General features: G+C 43.0%; 1 protein-coding gene across 1 annotated transcript; it reads left to right on the forward strand.

The window, feature by feature from the left end:
- The first annotated feature begins 1500 nt into the window (after positions 1 to 1500).
- Positions 1501 to 8616, forward strand: htr7a (5-hydroxytryptamine (serotonin) receptor 7a). The gene is made up of 2 exons (XM_053633770.1): positions 1501 to 3191; positions 7552 to 8616. Exons 1-2 carry the CDS (start codon positions 2659 to 2661, stop codon positions 8324 to 8326), a joined length of 1308 nt encoding a protein of 435 aa, XP_053489745.1. The 5' UTR covers positions 1501 to 2658; the 3' UTR covers positions 8327 to 8616.
- Positions 8617 to 21932: the final 13316 nt, after the last annotated feature.

Genomic DNA, 21932 nt, shown 5'->3' on the forward strand with positions numbered 1-21932 from the left:
TGAAGATCATGTGTTTATGATAAAGATTAATAAGCAAGTCGCTCCTTTAAAGTGTATAATCTACTCTGTGTTACTTTCACAGCTGCAGTTTTCTCCACTAAAACATAATTATATTTAAATAAATAACACGTGTGTTTAATTTTTACTCCATTAAATTCTTACTACACCTAAAGCACAGTAACGCATTCGGCCACTAGGAGGCGCTCGTGTGATTCTGCTGAACTTCATGTTCTTTCCTAATACATACATACATACATATATATATATATATATATATATATATATATATATATATATATATATATATATATATATATATATACAGAGCCATCCTTTAATATTGGCACCCTTGGTAAATATGAGCAAAGAATGCTGTGAAAAACTGTCTTTATTGTTTAACCTTTAACCATGATCTTTTGTTTTTAAAAAAATCATAAAATTACTCTGCTCTCATGGATATCAAACAATTGCAAACAAAGCACAGGTTTAGAAAAAAAATATCTTTGTTAAATATAGGTGTGCAACAATTATTGGCACCCTTTTAGTCAGTAATTTGTGCTACATCCCTTTGCCAAGATAACAGCTCTGAGTCTTTTCCTATAACGCCTGATGAGGTTGGAGAATACATGGCGAGGGATCTGAGAGCGTTCCTCCATACAGAATCTCTCCAGATCCTTCACATTTCGGGTCCACGCTGGTGGACTCTCCTCTTCAGTTCACCCCACAGGTTTTCTATGGGGTTCAGGTCAGGGGACTGGGATGGTCATGGCAGGACCTTGATTTTGTGGTCAGTAAACCATGTTTGTGTTGATTTTGATGATGTTTTGGATCATCGTCCTGCTGGAAGATCCAACCACGGCCCATTTGAAGCTTTCTGGCAGAGGCAGTCAGGTTTTCATTTAATATCTGTTCATATTTGATGGAGTCCATGATGCCATGTATCCTAAAAAAATGTCCAGGTCCTCTGGCAGAAAAACAGCCCAAAACATTAAAGATCCACCTCCATATTTAACCGTGGGCATGAGGTACTTTTCCATACGGCTACCTCTCTGTGTGCTCCAAAACCTCCTCTGGTGTTTATTACCAAAAAGCTCTATTTTGGTTTCATCTGACCATAGAACCCGATCCCATTTGAAGTTCCAGTAGTGTCTGCACACTGAAGACGCTCGAGTTTGTTTTTGGATGAGAGTAGAGGCTTTTTTCTTGAACCCCTTCCAAACAGCTTGTGGTGATGTAGGTGACTTCAGATTGTAGTTTTGGAGACTTTCTGACCCCAAGACACGACTAACTTCTGCAGTTCTCCAGCTGTGATCCTTGGAGATGTTTTATCCACTCGAACCGTCCTCTTCACAGTGCGTTGAGACGATATAGACACACGTCCAATTCCAGGTCGATTCATAACATTTCCAGTGGACTGGAACTTCTTCATTATTGCCCTGATGGAGGAAATGGACATTTAATAAAGAATAGAGAGAGAGAATAAAGAGAGAGAATAAAGCGAGGGATGGTGAGGGAACGAGTGTTTATAGCTGCTATAACGTAAGTGACAACCGGAACTAACTCGCTTCATGAATATTAAATGTAACTATAAACGGATAAAACGTACATGTTCATTAATAAATGATAGTTGTATAGGAGGAGGAGGAATAAAGCATTTCGTGGCGTGCTGTTATGGTTAAATAATCAACTAACAGTAACTCCGCTTCATCACACCATGCACCCCGGCCATTATTATTTTTACTGTAAAGACATTAAAGAGCTCATGATCACGTGGTTTAGATAGCACACATACTGATCTGATGACGTCACCGCCACACCTTATTGCAGGGATTTTCTCGTGCACTTTCTGAATTCTTTTTCTCTCCCTTTCTTTTGTTCCTATAATAAATAACTCCGCGTTAATATACACCCCCCTCCACCCCACCCTCTCTCCCCTGCGCGTGCGCTATAGCATCCGGTGAAGCTCGCGGATAAAAGGCGCACGGGATGATGAACGGACGGAGCCGCGCGCGACCGGAGCCACGAGCCATACCGGATTTACGCATTTGTTTTTTGTTTTTGTTTATTTTTTCCTCTACATTAATTTACATTTCTCTTCGACATTCAGTCAAATTAGTCCGATATCTTTTATACAGATTTATAATTGATTTATATTTTATTTTCCTTTCAATATATTAGAGACATTTCTGTTTATTATTTTGTTTCATTATATTAGGATTGTTTTTTATTTACAGAATTGTGCATGTGCATCATGAAAAAGTTTTTTTTAATTAGCCTATTAGAAAATAAATATATGGTTTCACGGTTTTAGTCACAGTACATACATTTAAATATAATTTAATATCAATATTCCTGTTCATTCACATTTAATGAATTCGTTTATTTATTATTTCATAAGATTTGTTTGCATTTTATGTCTACATTGTAGTTTAGTAAGCTATTTACTCGGCTAACGCAAACTAGATCTAATTATTACTAAATAAACATTAAACCTAATTTAATAAAAATTCAAATAGAACGCTGGTCTAAATAGGATTTTATCTAATGTTAAGGTCAGTTTCCGGTCTGATTTTAATTTCATTTTAAATTAAGTTACATTCCCCCTTTTGGACTGAGAGTTGTTTATTTATTTATTTATTTAACACGTGATTTAGTGTGATGGTTGAGGCGCGCGCGGCGGGAGTGGACTCTGGTGCCGCGCTGCTGCTCGCGCGACTCTTCACCATAGGGCGCGACACGGGAGACACGGGTGCAGCGGGGTCCGGGTCCGAGTCCTGGGCGATGATGATGATGTCCCAGCCGCCGCCTCCGTCCACCGTGCCGCGGATTCCGCCCGAGGCGGGGAACCGGACGCGCTGCGCCGCGCACGTGCTTAGCTACGGCGGCGTGGAGCGCGCGCTGATCGGCGGCGTCCTGACGGCGCTGACGCTCGTGACGGCGTGCGGGAACCTGCTGGTGGTGGTGTCCGTGTGCTCGGTGAAGAAGCTTCGGCAGCCCTCCAACTACCTGATCGTGTCGCTCGCGCTGGCCGACCTGTCCGTGGCGCTCGCCGTCATGCCCTTCGTCAGCGTCACTGACCTGATCGGCGGCCGCTGGATCTTCGGCCAGTTCTTCTGCAACGTCTTCATCGCCATGGACGTCATGTGCTGCACGGCGTCCATCATGACCCTCTGCGTCATCAGCATCGACAGGTGAGCACGTGAGACGGCGCTGACTCCTTTCAGGGGCGAGGGTAGATAGTGCACGCGCAGAAAGACTCTAGAAGTCGCCAGGTGGACTTATCATCATCATCATCATCATCATCATCTGCATTTCAAGACGTGTTAGATGAAGTAGTAGGAGTTTTATCAGAATAGGGAATAATATATTGTAACTTAAGTCGTCTGTGGTCAGGACACCAAAAATTATTTACATATATACAAATTTTTATCATTTCTCCTCAGGACACAGACAGGATGAAGCGGTGATAGTGAGGAGTCGGGAAATAGACACACAGGAAACAGAATAACTTGTTTAAACCCGAAAACAAGTTCTGATCAGTGATTAGTCATCAAGAACAATAGTGATCAGGGATTGGTCGTTAGGAACAATAGTGATCAGGGATTGGTCGTTAGGATCAATAGTGATCAGGGATTGGTCGTTAGGCACAATAGTGATGAGGGATTGGTCGTTAGGAACAATAGTGATCAGGGATTGGTCGTTAGGATCAGTAGTGATCAGGGATTGGTCGTTAGGAACAGTAGTGATCAGGGATTGGTCGTTAGGAACAATAGTGATGAGAGATTGGTCGTTAGGAACAATAGTGATCAGGGATTGGTCGTTAGGATCAATAGTGATCAGGGATTGGTCGTTAGGATCAATAGTGATCAGGGATTGGTCGTTAGGAACAGTAGTGATCAGGGATTGGTCGTTAGGAACAATAGTGATCAGGGATTGGTCGTTAGGAACAGTAGTGATCAGGGATTGGTCGTTAGGAACAATAGTGATCAGGGATTGGTCGTTAGGAACAGTAGTGATCAGGGATTGGTCGTTAGGAACATTAGTGATCAGGGATTGGTCGTTAGGAACAGTAGTGATCAGGGATTGGTTCTTGCGAACAGTAGTGATCAGGGATTGGTCGTTAGGAACAATAGTGATGAGTGATTGGTCGTTGCAAACAGTAGTGATCAGGGATTGGTTGATGATAACAACTGCTCACTAGATTTGTCGCTTTATTTTGAAAAAAGTCCCGGAAGGGGTCTAAAAACTCTGAGACCACACCGAACAAGAAATCTGTGAATTTATTTCATGTAATTAAACGTAAAGTTTTAGAATTTAGAAAAAAAGGGAAAGAAAGAAAGGAAATATATATTCTTATTTAATATCTTGGAGACTCAGTAGTGAAGATTCTGCGTTGCTCGAGGTCAGTGTTCAGATGAGAGTAAAAGTGTGATTTGGATCCACTGCTTTGTACAGAAGCTCAGAATTTCCCCGAGTCTCAGGATTTCCGCTGAAGGTCCAGTGTTCAGTCCACACTTTCTCCCACAGACTCCTGGAGTCTCCAGAGCGAGTGCACGCTGACGTTAAAGCAAAAGGGACGTAATAAAAAATAATCCACTCTGAAATTCATCAAAAAATATTTTTAAGATTCTACCATTTTAATTTAAAACGAAACCTTTTGTATTAAATTAGAAAAGAACGCAGAACAGAAGATGTTGTTGGAAGCTGATCTTGAAAAAGTTCCACGCACCTCTCATAGTAAACGATGAAGAGTGAAAGGGTGAAACGTGCTAACAGGTAACAGGTGTGTAAACAATGACTCCATCAACATGACAGAATTCTGTGCTCATGAAAGTGTTTTCTTCGACACACCGTTCAAGTCTCACAGCGCCCGAGTCTCTGTAAACACGACGCTTCATGAACCAGCGCGGACGTTCGCGTTCCTACTGACGTGTTGGAGTGAATTTATTACACGTGCTGTATGATCTCATCGACGTGTCTGAAGACAACACGTCATTTCAGTGTCACGTGGAGAAACGCGAGCTGAGTAATCCTGCATTCACACTCACCCAGCATCGCGGCATGCGGCCGTGTCATTTCCTGTGAAACTTCATGCCTCGGAGCTGCGGTGACGGTGACGGTGACGTGACGTGACGTGACGAGCGAGACCGAAGCCGTGATTTCATCTCCTCGCTGGGTTTGAGAGGAATAAACCACGTCCCGCAGCGCTGCTCTGGGAAATAACCAGCAGGAGTTACTGTCTTCACCTCCAAGTGATGAAGCTGTTATAAAGTGTTTTATTCCTCTTACACCACAGCGGTTTCCCCACGATCACAGTGTTCCATTTATTAATGAACATCATAACCTACTTTTATCCATTTATAGTTACATTTAAAGCTCATGAGACAAGTTAGTTCCTGTTCTCACTTACGTTATAGCAGCTATAAACACTCGTTCCCTCGCCTTCTCTCTCTCTCTATTCTCTCTCTATTCTCTCTCTCTATTCTCTCTCTCTATTCCCTCTCTTTATTCTCTCTCTATTCTCTCTCTCTTATCTCTCTATTCTCTCTCTATTCTCTCTCTATTCCCTCCCTTTATTCTCTCTCTATTCTCTCCCTTTATTCTCTCTTTATTCCCCCTCTCTATTCTCTCTCTATTCTCTCTCTATTCTCTCTCTATTCTCTCTCTATTCTCGCTCTCTATTCTCTCTCTATTCCCTCCCTTTATTCTCTCTCTATTCCCTCCCTTTATTCTCTCTCTATTCTCTCTCTCTTATCTCTCTATTCTCTCTCTATTCTCTCTCTATTCTCTCTCTATTCTCTCTCTATTCTCTCTCTATTCTCTCTCTATTCTCGCTCTCTATTCTCTCTCTATTCTCTCCCTTTATTCTCTCTTTATTCCCCCTCTCTATTCTCTCTCTATTCTCTCTCTATTCTCTCTCTATTCTCTCTCTATTCTCTCTCTATTCTCGCTCTCTATTCTCTCTCTATTCTCTCTCTATTCTCTCCCTTTATTCTCTCTTTATTCCCCCTCTCTATTCTCTCTCTATTCTCTCTCTATTCTCTCTCTATTCTCTCTCTATTCTCTCTCTATTCTCGCTCTCTATTCTCTCTCTATTCTCTCCCTTTATTCTCTCTTTATTCCCCCTCTCTATTTTCTCTGCGGCAGGGAGGGAAGAGTAACTCCGCTTCATCACTCACACACACACACACACACACACACACACACACACACAGAGTGTTTATTACTTACTCAGTGTCAGCGGTGCATTCATTGATGGTTGTAAATGTGGGAAAAAGCAGAAATTTCCCTCAGATTTGATTAAAATATATCAAATATGGTATTTTAAACATGCCGTGGGTCAGATACCGGTCCGAAATCTCCACATGAACTCCACACACGGAGCGTTTTCTAGAGGAGTGAAGAAAAGAGGAGGAAAGAAACTCAGGACAGAGAAATAAATCTGTATGTGCTGGCGGACGTGTCGGTCTGCTCGGCTTTATGGATCCGGTTATCATCCTATTCATAGATAACTGGAATGTTCTTTGCGGCTGTTTCACGCACACGCACACGCACACACACACACACACACACACACGCACACACACACACACACACACAGTGTCTGTTATAGAATTGAGTCTAAACTCAGTGTGATGAGTAATAATCCTTTATTTCAGCGCTTTATGGAGTAAAAATAGTTTTCTTATTTTGTTATTTAATAGTTTTATTATTCTGTTCTCACTACACTCGTTCTACACTCGTTCCCTCACCTTCCCTCTCTCTATTCTCTCTCTCTTTATTCTCTCTCTATTCTCTCTCTCTTTTTTCTTCCCTTCTTCTCTTTCTTCTCCTTCTTTCTCTTTTTTTAAAATGGGAAAAATGATTTCAGAAGTGTAGATATGTAAATATACCAAAAAATTGAACCTAATAAAGGTGTCTTAAAAGTCAAAGGCTATTCTCTCTCTTTATTCTCTCTCTATTCGCTCTCTCTTTATTCTCTCTCTATTCTCTCTCTCTTTATTCTCTCTTTATTCTCTCTATTCTCTCCCTCTCTCTCTCTCTATTCTCTCTCTCTTTATTCTCTCTTTATTCTCTCTCTCTTTATTCTCTCCCTCTCTCTCTCTATTCTCTCTCTCTTTATTCTCTCTCTTTATTCTCTCTTTATTCTCTCTCTCTATTCTCTCTTTATTCTCTCTCTACTCTCTCACTCTATTCCCTCTCTCTATTCTCTCTCTCTATCCTCTCTCTCTATCCTCTACAGAGCACTGACACTGGAGACTCCTTCCATAAAATGTTTCCATATCAATGTTTAAACCTGTTTATGTGGAGCGTCCACTATAAATGAGCCGTTGCTATAGAAACAGTAACGTAGCCGAACGAGCGCACCGATATAAACCTGCACTACTGTCAGAACTGCTGTTATAGAGAACTAATCCACGCCTTCTGACCAATCAGAACTCAGCGATGTGGTGTGGTAACACAGCCCGCTACTCATTTAAATACGCAGCCTTTCAGGTCGTGTGAATTTAACTCATTAAATGTAACCGCAATATCACCTTTTTATTTCAGGTACCTGGGCATCACGAGGCCGTTAACGTATCCGGTGCGTCAGAACGGATGGTGCATGGCCAGGATGGTTCTGTCGGTGTGGTTGCTCTCAGCCTCCATCACGCTGCCTCCGCTGTTCGGCTGGGCGCAGAACGTCAACGATGATAACCAGTGTCTGATCAGCCAGGACTTCGGCTACACTATCTACTCCACCGCCGTGGCCTTCTACATCCCCATGAGCGTCATGCTGGTCATGTACCGCCGAATTTACCGCGCCGCCAAGCTCAGCGCCGCCAAACATGCCATCTCGGGCTTCCCGCGGCCAAGTGACAAGGGCGACGGCGATGACAGGAACAGCCGAGACGATGACAGTGACTGCATGACGGCGGCTATGAAGATGCACCGGCTCCGAGGAGCGAAGTGGAACGAAACCGAGCGCAAAAGCGCCTCCATCTTCAAGCGGGAGCAGAAGGCGGCAGCCACGCTGGGCATGGTGCTGGGTGCGTTTACATTCTGCTGGCTGCCGTTCTTTGTGCTGTCGACACTGCGTCCGTTCGTGTGCGGCGTGCGCTGCAGCTGCGTGCCTCTGTGGATCGAGAGAACGCTGCTGTGGCTCGGTTACGCCAACTCGCTCATCAACCCGTTTATCTACGCCTTCTCCAACCGGGACCTGCGCACCGCCTACCGCAGCCTTCTCGCCTGCCGCTACCGCAACATCAACCGCAGGCTCTCCGCCGCCGGCGTGCACGAGGCGCTGAGACTCGGCCCGAGGTCAGAGGTCACGTTGTCCGTGTGAACAAGCTTTAAAGACCCTCAAGCTCTAATCATGACTTGGAAGGCGATTATATTCTAGTGTAAAGGGTTGAAAAGGATGTGAATGGCACTCAACAATCACACTCCTGTGACCCTGCCTGAGGTCAAAGGTCATGAAGGTTATGTGAAAGTCAGGCCTAAAGGATTGCATCAAGGTGACCTCGGACTATGGGAATCACTCTGAACTATTTAATCTGACTTTATATCTGAACAACAATAAAAATCGAGCATTTAATATGAAGGTTAGATGGTTAAACATATCCAGGGGTCAAAGGTCACCAAGGCTGACCTTCAAAATTTCAAATCTTAAGCTTTTTGAAACTGGTCATTTTGAACGTGTCAGTACAACGTGTTAACCACTTGAAAAAAACCCCACGTGTTTCTTTTAATGTTTTGATAAATGTTTAGAATAAATGAATAATCAATCAGCAAAATTTGAATAATAAAAAGAAGTAAATGTGTTGAAATGCTCAAACAGCAGTTTAATTCACTGATCACAGACTCCTAGTGGGTGTGGCCTAATATTCTAATGAGTCGGTTGATTAACAGCCCTCTTGTTGACACTCCATCTGCAACATTACTCAAGCAACAAAACACTTTCACTGTATAGGTTAGCTTTCATTCGCTAGGTTAGATTAGCTTTCACTCCGTAGGTTAGCTTTCACTCAGTAGGTTAGATTAGCTTTCACTCAGTAGGTTAGCTTTCACTCAGTAGGTTAGCTTTCACTCCATAGGTTAGATTAGCTTTCACTGAGTAGGTTAGCTTTAATTCAGTAGGTTAGCTTTCACTCCACAGGTTAGTTTTCATTCGCTAGGTTAGATTAGCTTTCACTTAGTAGGTTAGCTTTCACTCCATAGGTTAGCTTTCACTCAGTAAGTTAGCTTTCATTCGCTAGGTTGGATTAGCTTTCACTCGCTAGATTCGTTTTCCGTTGCTAGATTAGATTTCTCTCACTAGAATAGCTTTAGCTCGCTAGGTTAGCTTTTGTTCAGTAGGTTTGTTGAGACTTAAGGAGATTGTTTAAGTGGCAATATATCATTTTAAGGCAACCTGTGTGGGCAGGACTTCTTGCATCAGCGTTACCCAAGCTAAGCCCCTCCCACTTTACACAGAAAGAGGAGAGATTTATGTTTTGGTTTGTTTTGTTTTATTGCAGTTAATAAGACGCACTAACTGCAGACTGATTCACCTCGTTACGAACTGGAGGATTTTCTCTTTGCTGCACTGGGACTAAAAATGCTTCAAACAGAACCAGAACCAGAACCAGGTTAAAGCGCTAAGCTAATATCGTGTGTTTCAAAGTGACCTCAGACTGCGGAGCACCCGCCTTCAGCACACTTAGTGGATTTCACATGAACAAAGTCAAACAATTCAAGCTGTAACAACGTGTAAATGTGAATGTTGTCAATCTAAAATAAACAGATCAGAACCGGAGCGATGTTCAGTATCGCGATTCAACTGATCCGTAAATCACTCACGTCTCAAATACCGTAACCGTTTTTCATTTTCACACTTAACATGTAACTCACACAACCAGTTTTCACACTGAGTAGTGCCTTATTTACTTTCGTGCTGAACTTGTTAGCTCAGTAATAGCTACTGTATAGCTACTACTGCTTCTCAACGTAATGTAGAAGATAAAATGCTAGACAGGCCACGCCCACAAGCGACAAACTATAAGGGACACAAGAGACGTGGTCGTGTGAACGTAACGGTAAACGATGTCGTCACGTAACGACATGAAACAGCGCCGTGTTTTATAAATAAATACCGCGATAACGGATTATCAGTACACGCTTAAAGACCTACGCTCCATAACAACAATATTTATACAGTATTTACACTCATTCTGACTGCTTTTATAAGATTTATTCTGTACAGTAAATGTATGCGTACTGTAAAATTAAATATCTTCTGCATGTCGCTGCTTCTTTATGAAATATTTATTCATCAGATTTAACAGTCCTGACGGTTACTCTCTGGATCTACTGTGCAGAAAAAAAAAACACTCAAATTAAACGACAGGAAATAATCATCATTGAATACGCGCACGTCATCTAAAAAAAGAAAAGAAAACAGAAACGTACAGCGTCACACACATTTCTGCACGTCCTTAAAAATCTATTTATAAACAGAAGCTTTCAGTGAATCGGTGAATCGGTTCATTTGACTCAGATTCGACTCTTTCAACTCATTAAGCGTGACAGGTTGTCTGATAAAAAAAAAAAATCGACGGACGACAAATAATCGTTATTCCTGTATAATAATGAAAAATTGCTGCGCGTTTAGAGACGCGTGACTCGTTCTCAACCCCGTAGTGTTTCAGGAAAACCATCAAATATATTGTTTGAGGTTTGTGTCGGTTTTCTGGCTCGTATTGTTGCCTGGAATATTTCAAATAAAAATAAAAACAGCCCTGTAACCGCTCGGGTGTACAAACTGATAAAAATCGGAAGATGTACGGGAACACCAGCAGTCAGTAGCGGCGATGCGCTATTATTTTTGTGCTGTTAGCGCAAGATAAAAATAGTTCGAAACATTACTGTGTATAAACTAAGATACGACAGAGTTCAGCCGATTCGAGCACTTCTGTGACTCCTTTCACTTACATAGTGGTTTTATTGGATAGGAAACTTCCGGGTCTCTTTCCCTAAATTCACTGGCTCTAGGCCACTGTTCACAGTGAGGTAACAGGACAACACGCCAGGCTTACAACAGCGAAACTGCACCGAAAACACCGGACTTCTCTCTGTCCCCGAGAGGATCTCCGTTATAACGATCCCGTCTGTCCTTTATTACAGGGAAAGAAACCCAGCCGACGTTTCTCATGGTGAAAGGTGTCACTGCGCCGTCCGGGTCACGGCACCACCTCTGTCCCCCGACCTTGGTGTGACACGCTGTACCGAAAGTTCTTAATCACCCCAGGCATTAATGCGTGTCTCATTAGGACTGCGCAGAACACAAGTCGTCTTTAACGTGAAATTAGAAAGTCCACGACAACCATAAACGAAACCTGGACTTGAGCAGTAATCACAGACAGAATGATGAAGAAATCTTTCCCTCAACAGCAAAAGAAATCTTTGTACTGATCTGCACACAGCAACACAAACAGCAATGAACAGATGATGAGATGTGTTTCGAGTCTCGGGTCTGTACGGGAGTTACGAGGCTAATGTCGCTAACAGGAACAGGAAGTGTGTAGCCTCCAGTTTAGCGTCGTTACACCGGGTCTATAAAAACCTTCTGAACGTAACACAATGCCGGAGCGAATAAAGTACCCGTTCTTATTCACTGTATACTGTACATGTATCTGCACCGCCACGTTCAACTGTCTTACACCTCGCAAAGTGACCCAGGGAGATTACAAACAAACAAACAAACAAACAAATAAACAAAATGTAATGATGCTCAATTGTATTTCATTTTTGGGGGATTTATTAAACATTATAAGGTTTACAGTCTGCCTGTCTCTCTCCATTTCTCTTTATCTCTGTCTCTCTGCATGTCTCTCGCTCTCTCTCTCTCTCTCTCGCTCTCTCTCTCATATTTATGGAGGAAATTCTTTCAGTCATTAACAGAGTCAGTTATGATGACTCACATCTAATTAGCTGCTTGTCCATTGAGCTTCAGCAGAAACAGATGGCTAATTGTGTGTGTGTGCGTGTGTGTGTGCGTGTGTGTGTTTCATCCACCTGTTAAGAAAGAAAAGACTGGAGCGATGCCCATAATGAGGATTTTAGTGTGAAATAAATACTGAGCTGAAGATCCGGAGATCTCCACGTGACCCTGAAGGAAGTGAATAAAAGTGAAGTCTTGAAATAAGAAAACTATTTTTACTCCATAAAGCGCTGAAATAAAGGATTATTACTCATCACACTGAGTTTAGACTCAATTCTATAACAGACACTGTGTGTGTGTGTGCGTGTGTGTGTGTGTGTGCGTGTGTGTGTGTGTGTGTGTGTGTGCGTGTGCGTGTGCGTGAAACAGCCGCAAAGAACATTCCAGTTATCTATGAATAGGATGATAACCGGATCCATAAAGCCGAGCAGACCGACACGTCCGTCAGCACATACAGATTTATTTCTCTGTCCTGAGTTTCTTTCCTCCTCTTTTCTTCACTCCTCTAGAAAACGCTCCGTGTGTGGAGTTCATGTGGAGATTTCGGACCGGTATCTGACCCACGGCATGTTTAAAATACCATATTTGATATATTTTAATCAAATCTGAGGGAAATTTCCGCTTTTTTTTCCCACATTTACAACCATCAATGAATGCACCGCTGACACTGAGTAAGTAATAAACACCGTGTGTGTGTGTGTGTGTGTGTGTGTGTGTGTGTGTGTGAGTGATGAAGCGGAGTTACTCTTCCCTCCCTGCCGCTGATTATTTTCCTCTAACAGCACGTCCCCGAGTGTTTTATTCCTCTCACGCCACAGTTCTAGTCGCGTTATAGCAGCGATAAACGCGCGTTCCCTCACCGGACTCTTATAAGACTCACTAAACGATCGCAGCTTGTCACGTGTCTGAGAAACCGCAAATAAAGTGTAAACTCCTCTGTCCTGACCTGAAGATGGGGGAAAATTTAAAGTTACAGCTTTACCTCTGACACTGGAGACTCCTTCCATACACGTTACATAAACAGCTCCTCACCCCGGAGAACATGTTTTCAACACGTTTAATATTAGTCGAGGGTCCGCTGTACACGCCCCTGAGGACGAGCTGTTACTATAGAAACGATAACGCAGTCATGATAAATAAACCTGTGATTTGCAGATGACTCATCGGTTAGCCGGGTGATTAGCTAGCTAATCCGTTAGCCCAGGTGATTAGCTAGCTCATCAGTTAGCCGGGTGATTAGCTAACTAATCAGTTAGCTGGGTGATTAGCTAACTCATCGGTTAGCCGGGTGATTAGCTAGCTCATCGGTTAGCCGGGTGATTAGCTAGCTAATCCGTTAGCCCAGGTGATTAGCTAGCTCATCAGTTAGCCGGGTGATTAGCTAACTCATCAGTTAGCTGGGTGATTAGCTAACTCATCGGTTAGCCGGGTGATTAGCTAGCTCATCTAGCTAACTCATCGGTTAGCCGGGTGATTAGCTAGCTCATCGGTTAGCCGGGTGATTAGCTAACTCATCAGTTAGCTGGGTGATTAGCTAACTCATCAGTGAGGAATTGTTCTGCGTCCGTAGTGAGATGTGAAACCGTGTACGACTCGGAGCAGCCTCCTAAAGCCTCCTTATTCCCCGACTCGCACAGAAGGTTCTGCAGAAACGGGGACGAGGTCATACACAAGCTAAATATAAACTGTAATTAAGCGGATTAGGAATCCGTCTGGCTAAACACATAAACAAGGAGTCTTTGCAAGATGACACAGAGTTCAAGACGCATGTGTGAGTTACGAGCCCGAGCGATCCGGTCCAGTGTTGTTTTATTCACTAAACAGCATCATTTCTGTTTCTTTTGTCTCTTTCACACCTCTGCTCAACGATAATGTGCTGACTGAGAGTGTAGTGTATTTATTTTACACCTGGCATATACAGTAGGTGTGCGTGCTTATGTAGAGACCTTGTTTGTTCGAACGTCTGCAGATAACCGCCTGAATCCTGCATCACATGCGAGCACATCGGCTACTCGGGTTGCACACTAAGAGCTGTATGTGATTTTGATTTCAGCCACTGTTTGGATTCCTTCTTCTCAGAGACGAGCCGCTGTCAGAGACGGGAAGATGTGTAGTGCCACCTTGTGTACGGGGTATTTCTGCTTTTCAATAAGCGCCATCTACTGTCAGGGAGTGAATCTGCACTGGGTGGCAGGGGCTTGGCGGTTAACGCTCTGGGTTACTGATGGTAAGGGCGGGGGTTCAAGCTGCCACTGTTGGGCCCTTGAGCGAGGCCCTTAACCCTCTCTGCTCCAGGGGGCGCTGTATCATAGCTGCCCCTGCGCTCTGACCCCAACTTCCTGACATGCTGGGATATGCGAAGAAAAGAATTTCACTCTGCTGTAATGTACACGTGATTAATAAAATGTCCTACTAGGCTTTAGCGCTCCATCGACTTCCAATCAAACTGCAGAACCGGAAACGCGAGCTCGTGCGTAGAATGTTCGTACCGCGCTGTGTGATGAAACTTAAAATCTGGTGACCTGCGAAATCGTATCACGTGAAGACGTTTTTTAGGTAAAATAAATAAATAAATAAATAGAAACCCATTAAAAACGGAAGCGCTAATTTTAGCGGTCTCGAGCTAGCAGCATTGAAAGATTATAAAAACAACTGACATGAAGCAGCAAAAGTTTTGACGGATGATGTCATATCCTGTTCCCGCCCATATTCGCAGCGGCCTCTGAAACAGAATACGCATGTTAGCGTGACCGCGGCCTAACGCGTGGGTGTCGCTGTGAAGACGTCCGGGCGTGAACAGGTCGTGAACGTGCGCAGCGATGTTATTATTATAAAGTTAAATCAGGGGAAGACCCACGTCTGGTCCGACGGCGTGGCAGAAGGATCCTCACGCGTTCCTGTCGCTCCTGTATGTGATGCATCAACATGTAAAGAACAATTTGTCAACTTTAAATATTTTTACTTTATCTGACGCCAGCAGTGAATGATTCTAAGAGAGATTAACGTTCCAATCTCTATCATTAGATTAACCTCGACATCTGATTATCCTCTTTAACCCTTTCCGTAGATCGGGATCGTTCATTCTCGCGCCGTCAGTCCTGGCCTTTGATGTTTTCTTCTACTTCTTTCTTTTATTTTCACTTCTTTGCTTTATTTAATGTCCTTTTTCTTTCTTTCGGCCCAGTTTTTATTTCTAATCTTATTCCTCGGGGAGGATTTGAATGTAAACGTGGCTCCGTTTATTTCACACGTTATTTCTTTCAGCCATTACATCTCTCTCATTGTTTCAGATTCCTCTCGTCTTTTTCTCTCCTATAGCTTTCTGTTCATCCGTTTCTTCTCTTATTCAGCGGTCTCTCTCTCTCTCTGTCTCTCTCTCTCTCTCATTCTTTTTCAGGGACGATGATGGCTCTTACGGCACAGACACTTTTATGGAGCTGTTAAACGGTCCAGCTTGTAAACAACGACGATAACGGGGACAAACGTCTGCGATGGAGAGATATGGAACGCCACAAGGAGGAAGAGGAGGAGAAAAACAAGACATCTGTCTTCCTTTCAAAGTTCAAAGTCACTTTCAAACAGCTGTTGGGAGTTAACTTTTGGTTTTCGGGACTAGGAGAAGGTGGGGATAATCCTCATCGCAGACTTCATGCTGTCCGGTTTGCGGTTTGAATTGAAATAAAGTCGATACTTGTGATGTTTGAGTGCTCGGGGAAATGAGGGCGGAACGTGAGCGCGAGTGTCGGAGAAAGAGGAAAAGTTCGATCGATTTAAGAATTGTTTTGAACTTCATAAAGCTCTTTTAATGATGATGATGATGATGATCGTATGATCTTCTGAAAGCCTCGGTCATTTTCAGCTTACTCCTAAAGAGCTCGGGGTTAAATCATTTAAATATTAGCGACAGGTTAATGGGTGTGTTCTATAACTAATTAGCTGTGCTAACTAGAAAGCTAACATAACATAACCTACATGTGACAATACAGCTGGAACACGTCACTTCTATTACCATAAATATTACCAATTAAATAAAATTAGAAAAAACAGTGGTGAACCATGACTGGTCGTTAGGAACAATAGTGATCAGTGATTGGTCGTTAGGGACAATAGTGATCAGTGATTGGTCGTTAGGGACAATAGTGATCAGTGATTGGTCGTTAGGGACAATAGTGATGAGGGATTGGTCGTTAGGATCAATAGTGATCAGGGATTGGTCGTTAGGATCAATAGTGATCAGTGATTGGTCGTTAGGGACAATAGTGATCAGTGATTGGTCGTTAGGGACAATAGTGATCAGTGATTGGTCGTTAGGGACAATAGTGATCAGGGATTGGTCGTTAGGAACAATAGTGATCAGGGATTGGTCGTTAGGAAAAGTAGTGATCAGGCATTGGTCGTTAGGAACAATAGTGATCAGGGATTGGTCGTTAGGAAAAGTAGTGATCAGGCATTGGTCGTTAGGAACAATAGTGATCAGAGATCGGTCGTTAGGAACAATAGTGATCAGTGATTGGTCGTTAGGAACAATAGTGATCAGTGATTGGTCGTTAGGAACAATAGTGATCAGGGATTGGTCGTTAGGAAAAGTAGTGATCAGGGATCGGTCGTTAGGAACAATAGTGATCAGAGATCGGTCGTTAGGAACAATAGTGATCAGTGATTGGTCGTTAGGAACAATAGTGATCAGTGATTGGTCGTTAGGAACAATAGTGATCAGTGATTGGTCGTTAGGAACAATAGTGATCAATGATTGATTGTTAGGAACAATAGTGATCAGTGATTCGTCGTTAGGTACAGTAGTGATCAGGGATTGGTCGTTATGGACAATAGTGATCAGGGATTGGTCGTTAGGAACAATAGTGATCAGTGATTGGTCGTTAGGAAAAGTAGTGATCAGTGATTGGTCGTTAGGAACAATAGTGATCAGGGATTGGTCGTTAGGAACAATAGTGATCAGGGATTGGTCGTTAGGAACAGTAGTGATCAGTGATTGGTCGTTATGGACAATAGTGATCAGTGATTGGCCATTAGGGACAATAGTGATCAGGGATTGGTCGTTAGGGACAATAGTGATCAGTGATTGGTCGTTAGGGACAATAGTGATCAGTGATTGGTCGTTAGGGACAATAGTGATCAGGGATTGGTCGTTAGGGACAATAGTGATCAGTGATTGGTCGTTATGGACAATAGTGATCAGTGATTGGTCGTTATGGACAATAGTGATCAGTGATTGGTCGTTAGGAACAATAGTGATCAGTGATTGGTCGTTAGGAAAAGTAGTGTTCAGGGATTGGTCGTTAGGAACAATAGTGATCAGTGATTGGTCGTTAGGAAAAGTAGTGTTCAGGGATTGGTCGTTAGGAACAATAATGATCAGTGATTGGTCGTTAGGAAAAGTAGTAATCAGGGACTGGTTGTTAGGAACAGTAGTGATCAGTGATTGGTCGTTAGGAAAAGTAGTAATCAGGGACTGGTTGTTAGGAACAGTAGTGATCAGTGATTGGTCGTTAGGAAAAGTAGTAATCAGGGACTGGTTGTTAGGAACAGTAGTGATCAGGGATTGGTCTTTTTGAAGACTGGTAATCAGAGATTGTTCAAATGTCACTAGAGCTGTTGCTAGGCTCTTTTTTAAATAAATAAAAAATTAATAAATGTTGCGACAAAGTAGGCAGCGCTGCTCTGGTGGCTCCGCCCCTTTCCGCTACGTAGATCAGACGGCGACTACGGAATGTGAAAACTGTCGCGTGATCGACACGTTATTTCTGTGTGGTATTAACGCATCACCTGCGTATTAATGGTGCGTTAGACCTCTCTGTGAACACGACTGCACTCACAGTTCACAGTCTCAACACTGTTTACAAAGCTGTTTAATAACCGCGGGAATAAAACCAGTTCCTGTTCGTGCATTCAGACCTTCAGACACTGCACCCATTCTGTTCGGCTCAAAGAGTTTAGCAAACTCAAACTCCATGTGTGTGTGTGTGTGTGTGTGTGTGTGTGTGTGTGTGTGCGTGTGTGTGTGTGTGGTTATTATTATTTTTCTGGAAAAACAAACCCTAATGATCAGAGCAGAGGTTTAACGTGATGTTTGTGATCAGCGAAGCGTGGTTTATTCGACAGAACTACGAGCATTAAACCTAAAAACGACAATAAAACCCGCCCGAGAAAGAACAACATTAAACCACTAACGAAGGGAGAAGAAAACGAGGGATTCAGACCGTAACGATAAGTCCATATTCACAATAAAGGCAAACGAAACCTGCGAGAGTTATTACTGTCTGGAAACAAAAGGTCGCAGGAATTAATAATAAACGTTTGGCAGATGAAAGGTTTAAGGCGGAGGAGAGAATCTGTCATTTCTATTACAATGTTTATTACAATTTTATACACTGCAGTGTGTTTTATTGTCTCTCTCTCGCTCACACACTCACACACACGCTTGTTTTATATGTTCACAGGGCTAACGGGTGTTTGTGTTGACGCTCGGCCAAATCAGCTTTTTAAAAACTGTAAAACCCCGATGACGTCTTTGTGGTGAGTGAATAAAATATAAAAATAAATAAGTAAATAAATAAATAAAGAGCAGGTTTGACAGAATTAGACCGAGACGAAGGTTTAAACATACGCAGCGTCTCATACACGCTTTCACAAAACTCATTTCCACCACAGCGACTTTTACAAAGAACCCAGGAACTTCAGAATCGCCGCAGAGAAAATGATTAGAAAATCATTTTTAAATGATGAGTTTAAGAAGCACAAACGTGTTCAGATTTATAAAAACCAACCCTGGCTTTGCTATTCTTTATTCTCGCAACCATGCCTTTACGTTGATGTGCGGTTAAACACAATTACCCATAATCCCCCTCTCACTGTGTCATCACACTTACCCATAATCCCCCTCTCACTGTGTCATCACACTTACCCATAATCCCCCTCTCACTGTCTCTTCGCGCTTACCCATAATCCCCCTCTCACTGTGTCATCACACTTACCCATAATCCCCCTCTCACTGTGTCATCACGCTTACCCATAATCCCCCTCTCTCTGTGTCATCACGCTTACCCATAATCCCCCTCTCTCTGTGTCATCACGCTTACCCATAATCCCCCTCACTGTCATCACGCTTACCCATAATCCCCCTCTCACTGTCTCATCGCGCTTACCCATAATCCCCCTCTCAGTGTCATCACGCTTACCCATAATCCCCCTCTCACTGCCATCACGCTTACCCATAATCCCCCTCTCACTGCCATCACGCTTACCCATAATCCCCCTCTCTGTATTTCCTGCTGTCTTTAGTGAATAAACTCAGCGACGTTAAGAAGGATTTTTAAAATAACAGATGTTAAGTAATTAGCGTTTCTCTCCTCCGTGATTAAACACAAACACATTTTATCTTGTGAATTTGCATAAACGAAATTACAGATTGTTACTTTTAATCTCGTTTTGTCTTATAAATACATCATAAATATTGGCGCCCACCGTTTAACCAAATCTATGAATTCTGCCAGTGAACCAGTGTGAACATACTTCTTAAGACCCGAAGTGTAACATCATGACGTCACCTGTACCTGGATTTGAAAATGGGCGTGGCCTAAATGGGAAGAATTAGGGTTTAGAAGTGTAAATTATGTGAATTCTGACTCGGACAGTTCCTCAACCTCAGCTACGTCACTCCAGTCTATAATCGGGTCATGTAGAGGATTAGGACTGAAATCAAAAGCGTATAAACAAGCGGATTAATGCTGTAACTGATCCCGTGTTAATATTCACTAAGGAAGTAAATACTGCTGGTGAAGGCGACGTTAACGCACACACACACATAACGGAAGAACAGATCGGCGAGCAGTGCGGACGGGCGGAAGTGAAGATTGATATCCTGCACTGCGTCTCACGCTGAAGGACGGGAACACGTCTCATTAACGTGTCCGCTATGTACACCGTCGCTCTCAGAGAGAGTGTGTGTGTGTGTGTGTGTGTGTGTGAGAAGAGGATGACACACGGCATTACAACATACAGGAAGTGCAGAAGATTTATAACTGGAGCTGAGACAGAGACTGAAATCCACCGTCCTCGAGGCGAGTCTCCTTCACGTTGACCTACAAATAAAAACTCTTTTCTATATTTCTATATTTCTATAACAGAGATGATGTTTCAGTGGAGAATACGACAGGAGAGAGTCACTGAATCATCACATGTCAGAGCCAATCAGATTAGAGAAGGGTTTTGATGACGGAGTGAAGGTGTAGCCCTGTAAGGTACGGTGTGTATAAATAAACTCCATGTTCATAAACTAGTCGAAGCCTAATGTTATACCCGGGAGTGTCACGGACTCCAGCGCTCACGGTGTGATAATCTAGACTAAATATCAGGACTGAGTGTGAAACCCTGACTGTTAGGATTTGACAATCTTCAGGTTACGATTCTTAAGAAGAGAGAAAGAGGGAGTACGAAAAGACGACGCTCTCGCTCCGCTACACACTTCCTACAGCAAGCGCTTGAGAGAGTTCTCCAAATAACACACACACACACACACACACACACACACACACACACACACACATGCAGAGTTCAAATGCCAAGATCTCTCATTTATTCGAAGAAAGGCAGAGTGTGTGTGTGAATATATATCTCAGGCTCGACACAGCGAGACGGTGAGTTATCTAGTGATCGACGAGACGGAAATGCATGTTTACATAAAGCAGGAAGCAGATCAGTGAAGACAGGAACAACTCCATACAGCGGAAATCTCAAAACATTTCAATATCGCGTTAAAGGAGGTTGTTGTTTTTTTCATAAATTTTTTCGGAGTGGAACTTTTCATATATTCTAGATTCATTACACACAAAGTGAACTATTTAAAGCCTTTGTTTGTTCTAATCTCGATGATTACGATTTACAGCTCACGGAAATCACACATCCAGCATGTCAGAATATCAGAATAAAGAATTTATAACACAGAAATGTGGACCTTGTGAACAGGATGTTAATTTATGCGCTGATTCTCGGTCGGGGTTTTAATCCTCCTGCAGGAATGACTGCATCAGTGCGGCGTGGCATGGAGGCGATCAGCCTGTGGCACTGCTGAGGTGTTCTGGAAGTCCAGGTTGCTTTGATAGCGGCCTTCAGCTCGTCTGTATCGTCGGGTCTGGTGTCTCTGTAGATTCTCTATGGGGTTCGGGTCAGGCGAGTCGGCTGGACGATCGAGCACGGTAACACCACGGTCAGTAAAGCGGTTACTAGAAGTTTTGGCACTGTGGGCAGGTGCAGAGTCCTGCTGGGAAAGGAAATCAGCATCTCCATAAAGATCGTCAGCAGATGAAGCATGAAGTATCTAAAATCTCCTGGTAGACACTGCATCGCCTCTCAACTCGAGAAAACACAGTGGACCAACACCAGCAGAGGACATGGCAACCCAAATCATCACCGACTGTGGAAACTTCACACTGGACTTCAAGCAGCTCGGATTCTGTTCCTCTCCACTCTTCCTCCAGACTCTGGAACCTTGATTTCCAAATGAAACGCAGCGTTTACTTTCATCTTCCCCGTGACTGTGTGTGTACTGACCCAGACCGAGAGATTAAAGACTCAGGAAACCTTCACAGGTGTTGGAGTTAATTCTCTGATTAGAGTCTTCTCAGGACGACATTTCTGTATTATAAACTCTTTATTCTGATATTTAGGAATTTTTGATTTCTGTGAGCTGTAATCATCGAGATTAAAACAAAAAAACCTCGAAATATTCCACTTCCTGTGTAATGAATCTAGAATATGTGAAAGTTCCACTTTTTGAATGAAATTACGGGGAAACCCAGATGCACCTGTGTGTTATTCAGGTTATTCAGGAAGGGATGCAAGTGCGAGTGAATGGGAAACGGGGGGGCGTGGTCAAAGGCTTTCTCTGTTCCTGGTTGAAACCGGTTTGGTGCGGCGCTGGACGTGTGAACAGAACGGAGGTACGAATGTTCAC

Source organism: Ictalurus furcatus, chromosome 9 (genome assembly GCF_023375685.1).
Source record: "Ictalurus furcatus strain D&B chromosome 9, Billie_1.0, whole genome shotgun sequence".
Lineage (NCBI taxonomy): Eukaryota > Metazoa > Chordata > Actinopteri > Siluriformes > Ictaluridae > Ictalurus > Ictalurus furcatus.